This window comes from Phaethon lepturus, unplaced genomic scaffold (assembly GCF_000687285.1).
Source record: "Phaethon lepturus isolate BGI_N335 unplaced genomic scaffold, ASM68728v1 scaffold6161, whole genome shotgun sequence".
Lineage (NCBI taxonomy): Eukaryota > Metazoa > Chordata > Aves > Phaethontiformes > Phaethontidae > Phaethon > Phaethon lepturus.
In genome coordinates, this window is record NW_010516857.1 from 23,364 (window position 1) to 32,177 (window position 8,814).

Below are 8,814 nucleotides of genomic sequence, written 5' to 3' on the forward strand. Positions count from 1 at the left end.
AGAATTTTACACAAGTTCAAGTTCAGTCCAAAGTTGATTGCAACGGACTCTATTACAATAAATATTACAGCTGTGTTTCTGATAGTTACATGAATTTTCCATCTGTGACGTTTCTCAGACTTGCATGAGATCAGTGCCAGCGTGTTTGGGAAAAATCTCTACCGAAGAACAGTAAAGCATGAGGCAGACCACTGGAGCCACACTGAAATAGTAGTTCTACTCTGTCTGCATGTAAAAATGTGCACACAGCTATTATAGACAGTAATCCTGAAAAGCAATCTTATGTAGGGGAAAAAAATTGCTGTGGACTGCCTAAACATTTTACTAAGCAGCAGTGATACAGCTTATGACAAATTTCTTAACAGCATTACTCATCCAGAACACGCTTGGCACCAGACTGCTGCTAGAGTCAGTGAATTTACCCTGAGTGACGCCAGCTGACAGTAACTTGCAAGCTAATGCCCAGACCCTTACTCCCCAGGTACAGGACAGCTCTGAAGCCAGTCTATCAAGTGAAACAGAAGGTTTTGAAGTCTTTGCAGTGGAAATGCTGCCCTGGATTTATTGGCAAGGACTGTGAACAGCGTGGTAAGGAAAGCTTACAAGAGAACAAGCGTGGGAATTAATGACTAAATGCCAGTCACGGTGGCAAGAACTAAGGTTGCCTATTTGTTTTTCCTTTTTTTTTGGGGAATCGATGCCTTATTTTCTTTGGTCTGCTATGCCCCAAATCACCGATACCTTGAAACAAGGGAGTCGCTGCAATTAGCAGCTAATAGCATCAGCTACTTATTCTTCTGTTAGTAGCAGCTTTGTAATCTTTATACATGGATAAAGGCGTTCATTTGCCAGAGGCCCTGTCAGATATAGAGGTCCACCTAGGAAAGCCTAATTCCAGGTAGAATCTGGTGACATCAGAAAGCAACACTGGTATGTGAAATGCCCCTACGGTCAGTTTACAGGATGAAGTCACCTGGCCAGGGAAGTCACAACATACCCAAATTCAAAGAAGGTAGGCAGGGCTCACTCTCCAGCCTGCACCGCTGCCTCCTCTCCGCTTATGCTGGCTGCAACAGATACCGGCTCCCAGAGCGGGGAGACAGCACAAGAACAGAGCCCAGGCTGCTACTTCCATGTAGTAGTAAACTACTACAACTCTTTGCAGCGTTGAATAACGATGTGTGCAGCTGCTAAGCAAAAGAGAGGGGGGACAGTGTGGTTTAAAAACCTGGAGTGCTTCATGGCATTGGCAGGATTTAGCAAATAATAGTCCAAAAGCAGGAGGAGAATTTAAACAGATAAAAGGTAACTACCCCTTGTAATTAAGGCCACCATAACAAAAATGTCGTGTGAAAATTTTCACACAAGCATTTGACGTTTGCCTAACTCACCTATCCAAACAGACTCCACAGATAAAATGGGTGTGCCTCGTTTAATCTCTGTAGGTTTAGTTTTTCTTCACAGATCTCTGTCTAAGGTGATGCCCCAGCCTGACTTCCATGTTTGATGTTAGAAGGATATTGCCAAATGCAATGCTTCTAGTTCAGCCTCTCCTCTGTTACACTCATTGACCAAAACCAGCTGCTGCTTCTTTATCTCCGTATTTGTACGGCCCCACTCACTGTAGCTGGTGCCATTGGAACATTCAGGTAACTGTGGAACAAAGAAGAGGAATTTGCAGATCATTTGATAGGACCCCCAGAAAAAAAAAAAATCTATTCGTAAAAGACTAAATTCTTATAATTAGTAACTCAGCATGAATTAAAAATCCACCCTGCACAGCATTACCATTTATGCAATGTTGTATGCCAGTGCAGTACTGGAAGCAAAGCAAGCTCTCTAGGCAGGATTGCCTTTCTGCAATGCAGAAGTCCATCTACACATCTGTCACACTACACATGAAATTGCCCTTTCTCACCTTGCTATACCATAGTAGTTTCTGCACCTAAACCATTTTCACAGCTGTATTATATCTCAATTGCAGATCCCAATTTTATTCTGGTGCCAGGAAATCAAACTGAAGGACGGGAAGAAGAATCAAACCATAGTATGTGTTTGAAGTTACTTTGCTTGCCATTCTTTTACCTCTCAGTCACTGACTGGAAAAAGAAGATATGGACAAAGTCTCTAGTGACAGTATTATTTGGAAAAGCTTTTACACAACTGCATTTCATTTATTGGCTTAAATGAGGGTTTTTGCTATAACACTACATGAATGCTCTAGACAAAGCAGCCAAAAGTTTCAAAGTTGTATGCTGGCTGGTCATCAGCAATACCCAGTGAGAATGCCAGCTGGAACAGAGCGTTCAGCCTTTCAACGGCACGGATGATTAACTCCTTGCTCTACTATGTGGATTCACAGGAAAGCACACCATGCTTACAAATCTTGCCAGAAAAAAAAAATCCAGTCAAAATGCTATTTTAGAGCATCTATCCAGTAGCTTTGAGATTATTATTATGAGGTAGTGTAGATTCGTATCTCTGGCACTCTAGCCTGCCAACCTAAGTATCCAAAAAGGACCTTTCCTTCTCCTCTGTGAAATGGTGTGGCTTGCAGTGCTGTTAACTATCTTCCAGCGATTGGCTCTTCATTACAGCCCTGAAAGAGTCTTCTTTACAGTATGCTCTCAACACAGAATGAATAAGCAGTTGCTTTGCAGGACTTAAGTTTATAAAACATTAGATTGAAAGGTCAAAGGTAACCTTGCAGGGTAAGAGGCCCCCAGGATGGCACAGCTTGGATATACACACCAGTTTCTGCAAATCTCAAGTGTACACTTCGAAATCTACAGCTCAAATTAGCAGGTGTTTATTTAGAATAACATCAGTTAAGGGTCCTCTCAGCAAGGGGCTATGACAATTACACCCTGCGCTTCCAATTCCTTAGTGAAACACCTCAATTGCTCCTTCATCTTCTCCTTTTATTCTGGATTGTTAAACCTTGCTATCCTTTCAAGTCAATTGGCTTGAAAGGAGTCATTTTATTCCAGAACATTTCTATGGCATGGGGAAGTTTTAAAGGAAGAGTATTTCACTGCCATCATGGCTAGCGTGGCTGAAATTCTTCTGTTAATATTGAAATATATTAGGTTTTCATCACTGTTAAAAAAAATTTTGCAAAGAAACTGCGAGTTTAGGTGCTATAAATCACACCCCCTAAAAGTTAGTGCAAAAATTTCAGAGCAAAAGTACACTGGTGTTCTCAGAGCTTGCAGGTCTTGTAGGAATACCTGTCACCGGGTCGCTGCACTCCGTTGCATGACTTTGTTTTTTTGAATCTTGTGATTAGTGTCAACATCAGTGGATTCAAGAGAAATGTTGGAAGTCATTCAAAATCATGAGGCATTACTGGATGATCTTCAAAGTGATATTCATCAAGCAGTCAGCAACTTAGGTGACTTACAGAGAATATTTGAAAACAACGGTACAAGCATGGTGTTAGAAGTGAACCAGAGCAATTCAGGTGAGAGGTCTGACGCAGAATTATCAGCCTGCCAATAGGCCCTGTAAAACCACGCAGATCAGAAAGAAAAACTGAAAACAAAAATACCCTTGCCTGCTGGTTATTTCTAAAGAGAGCAAAATTGGATGCAATTCCAATACAAATAAATGAAACAAACTCAAGAGTAACTTGAAATGGGAAATGAGATGAAAGGCAGATTCCTTTGCACTTTTCTAGAATTTAAGAATATGCGTTAACCACAGCATAGAGAGGTCGCTTATACCTATTTGTTAGCTAACTACTCTGCTTCTGTGTCTTCTTTTCTTCTATAGGGATGCAGAGTTTAGGTTTGGGTTTCATTCTTTTTTTCATACTTGTGCTATATACTCTGATGTACCAAGTATCAGACTGGTGTATGTAACAAAATGCAACATTCAATCCTTGTCTGAACCATTATTCCTGTCATATATTGCAGTGGACAACAAAGAGCTATCGAATTTGACCTACTAATGCAAGCCACTGGCTCACAGAAGCATTTTCTAATGATACCGACTACCGTCCTCAGTGAACTTCAAGGCACTGAGTTCAAACGTTAAAGTTAAAAATCAAGCCGTAGTATAATTCACATCTAGTACGGATACTTCACAGATTTTTCAAGTTATTTAGTCCTGGCCTGGAATATTCAGCTGTTAAGATGCTGTGCAACTTTGTGAAGTAGAAGGTGCACTGTGGAAAGCGTCAGAAAAAGAACATGATGAGACAGTCAAATAAGCAAGAGCCCACCAGCTAAGAACTGTTGTGAAAATGGGCAGTTATGGCCACTTACAAAACTGCTTGTCCAGGGATTTCAAAATGCGGTATTTTTATGACTTAAATGGGGCAGTCAACACATATTAAAGTTATTGTCTGCAGACACAATGTGCTTTACAGTAACCCTGATTTAAAATTAGGCTGGTTTTGTAACTGTAAATATTTAGCATGCGCTCAGATTTTGGGGAGTGAGATAGCAGTTACTCTAGAAAAATAGGTACTTGTTACCCTGGCCAGATTAAGATGCTTTCCTAAAGCAGAGTGTAATTTTTTTTTTTTTTTTTTTTTTAATACTATGTTAACAGATGTCCAGGAAAGGCTTCTGCAGCAAGTTCTGTTTCCCCATGTGGAGAATTTCCTAAGGAAACATTTTAACCCAATGTGGGCAAGCTTCAACAGAAGCTTACAGAACCTCTCGAACATGGTAAGAAACCTGTCCCATGATGTGGAAGCCAACAAGAAAAGCATAGAAAGATTCCAAGAGAGTACTGTGCCCAGGAAGGAATTCCAGGAACTGGGAACTAAGTTTGAATCAAAAGTCCAAGAAAATGTAGTGAAAGTTGATCAGGTGAAAAGAGATATAGAGAACCAACTGCAAATGCAGCAGGCTAGTGTTCACTATAATCTCACCACGATGAAGGCAGATACTGACACAAAGCTCAAGAAGTTTCATAAGATACAGCAGTCTCACTTCTTAGCTTTGAACAACAGCATAGCAAACATGAAACGAGAGCAAAACAATCTTGAAAATAAATTTGAGACTTTGAAAAAAAATTTAACAGAACTCTCCTCACATCATGGTCCCAAAGATGAAAATACCCAGCTAACCATCAGACAAATAAATGACATTCTGGCAGGGCATGCAAAGCAGCTTAAGGAACTTTACATGGAGTCAGATGTGGCCTTTCAAAATATTGCAGTTTTAGAGAGGTGGTTTAAGGAGTTAAAAAAAAATATCTCGAAGTATAGGCCAGAAGATCTTATAATAACTTTAATGGAGAAATCACTTATTATGGAAGAAAAGAAGGCAGCAATGGAAAGGCAAATATCAGAGCTCAACTATACTCTCTCAAATCTTCGGGAAAACTATTCAGATCTGTTGAGGTACATGGAGGAATGTAATTGCCAGAAAATATCTTCTGACACTGATGTACTGGAGGAAGATTTAAAGAACATCACTTATTCCCTTGAAGGCACCCAATCAAACTTAAAGTATATGAAGCACTTAGAGTCAGTTTTCAGAGATCTTTTGAGGAGTGAAATTGAAGAGCTCTCCTCAGCTTTTCCATCTATCCATCAGTCTCTTAATCTCCGTCAAGAAGAAAACAGACAGCTTCAGTCCCAAGTTACAGCTTTTTCAGAAGACATAGGCTTCTTGAAGAAGAAGGATGAAGAAATCCATCGACACATCAAGTACCTCAACAGTTCTTTTGGCTCTCTCTTAGAAGATGCCATGCGGCATGAAGCAGCACTAGAGGCTTTACTGGGTGAAGAATTTATGGAAGTCTTGTTTGAAGAAGATCCTAGTATCCTAATATCATCAGTATTTCAGCTGCAAGAATCTCTCAGGCACATCTCAGATAAACTCCAAGAACAAAATGTGACTTTAGAGTCTCTTATAAAGAGATTTCATCTCCTGAAGAGAGATCAACAGAATAATCATCATGCTCATACATCTCCTAAGCATCCCAAAGAAGAAACACAAACATCCTCCACTCTAGATGAAGTTAGCAGTCAACGCAGCATTGTAGAACATATGGAACCTAACTATGAGGCTGCCAAAGATGAGTCTTTGGATAGCTCAACTTATACTGATATCATGACTCTGAAGAATGATATCAAACACCTGAGCCAGGCAATCAAGAGCCATGAATTCAGAAGTGGCACGAATCTCTGCTGCAATCATACAATAGCAAATGTAATTGAGCCACTCAACATTTCTGTGGGAATTCTCTCAGGCGATTTAGCAACCATCAATCAGAAACTGGAGGAACATCTACTGATTTTTAAAAAGTTATTTGGAAGCAACGAGGAATTAGTTGCCTCAAATATAAGTCTGGATGTTACAAAGATTCAGTCAATGCTGACCAGGAAAGTGAGAAGACAACATAAAGGTCCAGACAAGCAAAGAGACAAGAAAAAGCCTGAGAAGCACAGAGAAAATATGCAGACAATAAGTGGAAGAAATACAGTGCAGACAAAACTTTTGGAAAAAGGTGGGTTCTTTTCTTTCACTTGCTCATGTGCAGGTTTAGCTTCTTTCTGGGTCCTGCTGTAAGTTCCACACAAAGGAGCATATAAATTGTGAGACCTGTTAGATTTCTGACATTATTTATACCCTTCTCCACTATCAAAATAAGCAGTTTGAGCGAGAATCAAGTTGATACACTGCTGCACTTTGCTTGAGGCCAATAAAATTACACCCATTATAGCTGCTGGAGAATGGGTCTTGAACTAATTCAGCTTTAGATGTTTGTAACACAAATTTTGCTTGTAGGTGGCTCATGGTTATGTAGTAGCAGTTTTCCCTTTTGAAGCTGATGGGGACTGCTGAGTTTTTTGGTATTGCTTCTTTGTCCTCTGTTACTTCTGGAAGGAGTGTACTTCGAAGCACTAAATCCTTCCTAATGCGGACAGATACATTAAATTAACTGCTACAATTTGCACAAGTGGAACAGGGAGGACTGACCAGAGCGCACACTCTCCCTCTTATGGCTAAGCTTCAGAGACAAGTTTTCAGATTATACTTCATTGTGACCAGTCAGTTTGCTTTACCTGCCAGCATGTGGCCGTAAGCACCTGGTAATTACGACCACCACAGCTTTAGCACTGGCTATTATGATTGTAGCCCTTGCTATGGACACAAAACACAAAGCAAAAATCAGCCCTTTCAGGCATCTGTGCTGCAAAACTGTAGTTAAGACTGAATAAGCAGAGAATGTATTTAAAATCAATTTATTTTTAGGAGAGAAAAAAAAAGTGCTACTTTTTTTTTTTCTTCCCTGGGTGGTCTCAGCTTTGTACTTTTCCAAGAGTAATGGTTCAGATATTTCCAGGGAACCATTTGATCTAATCCAAGGCATATACTAATTTTAAGCGTTTAGCTCTACAAAGGAGCGCACAGAAATCAGGCCTGATAACGCTTCACCCTATCTCCCACCCTGACAATCCTGGGGAGAGAAGAGTGCTCACTGCTACAAACCTGTTCCTCTTTCTTTTTCAGACTCAGCAGTGGCATTCCATGTGGGATTCTCAGAAGGAAAGGATAAAGAAAAAACTCTGAGGTTTAATGAAACTTACCTCAATTATGGAAACAGCTATTTCCCTGAACACGGCTACTTTAAAGCACCGCATAAAGGTGTCTACCTGTTCGTCGTCTCTGTGGAGTTTAGCTCAGGACCAGCATTAGGACAACTCTCCTTTAGCCGTGGGTACAAAAGAACTCTATCGAGTAGTCAGAGGAAAACACCAAATGGAAACACCATGACTACTTTTGCTATGGCAGAAATGGAGAAGGGGGAGAAAGTATGCTTTGAATTGCTGCAGGGCTCTATAGTGACACGGAGTCCACCTGGGACAACAATGGGTGGATTCCTAGTATTTAAAACTTGAACAGTGACATTGTGTTTTATTGATATCTTTCCATAGATGCAATGGATCGATTCACTATTGCTTCATCTGTGATGTATTCAATCCTACTGCATGTGTTTAAACATAGCACTACCCTAGATTTGTCTTCATGCTTCTTTTCTGGAAGTGTTTGGCTTTTGATTAGTTGCTTATAAGCAGCAATGGGATTTTCTTTCAAGTGATAAGCTAATGGTTTGGGCCCCAAATGTACCAGCACGCATTCCCAAATCCTTCCACTGTGAGAACTGCACCTAATTAGAAAAACTGCTTTGTGAGACTTTCTTCGCTTGTAACAGAAATACTTTCTCCTTTCCCCTAGCAAAAAAGTACCCTCCCCTGGCAAATACACCCACCACTGGCAAGGAAAAGATTTTAGGAAGGACAGTATCTATCAACTCTCATATTTTGTGAATACTAGCTTAAAACCAAGAAGCCAGGACAATTTTACCTTTTAGTTCTCTGTGGACCACAGGCAGTCACAGACTGTCTTGGAAACTTCTGCAACTCACTCCCAATGTTTCAGTCTCCGCACAACATGAACACTAGAAGAGATTGATCAAACCCAGTAAGACGTAGCCTGTGCTAGTATATGTAAGCAACGATCTTAGAAATGGCCCGGTCTTTTTGCTTCTGGGCCTGTGTTGTATTTCAACTGCACTGGAAAAATATGATAGCAATATAACGTTGTTAAGATGAATTAGATCTACATTGAGACATTAGGAAAATGTCAACAATATTCCAAAAATACTGTTGAAAATGCAGTTTATTTCTAAAGATAATCTTGAAGAATATTGTGAATTCAGACCAGAGTTCCGCATTTAGTAAGCAGTTTAAAACCAAGCAAGCAAGCAAATAAAACAAAACAGGAAAAAGGCAAGCTCACTGATTTGCTGTCGTTGTTGAATATAAAATAAATTTATAATTAGAGTAAA

The 8,814-nt window shown here is 40.0% G+C and overlaps 1 protein-coding gene across 1 annotated transcript in view; it reads left to right on the forward strand.

The window, feature by feature from the left end:
• The window catches only part of MMRN2 (multimerin 2), a 21,239-nt gene extending 13,261 nt beyond the window's left edge, over positions 1 to 7,978 (forward strand). Inside the window, exons 3-7 of the mRNA XM_010296187.1 lie at positions 482 to 588; positions 1,985 to 2,047; positions 3,290 to 3,463; positions 4,558 to 6,468; positions 7,476 to 7,978. Of these exons, the coding sequence (XP_010294489.1) occupies positions 482 to 588; positions 1,985 to 2,047; positions 3,290 to 3,463; positions 4,558 to 6,468; positions 7,476 to 7,864 (2,644 nt within the window). The 3' untranslated portion in view covers positions 7,865 to 7,978. The remainder of the gene's footprint in view (positions 1 to 481; positions 589 to 1,984; positions 2,048 to 3,289; positions 3,464 to 4,557; positions 6,469 to 7,475) is intronic.
• The last annotated feature ends 836 nt before the right edge of the window (positions 7,979 to 8,814 follow it).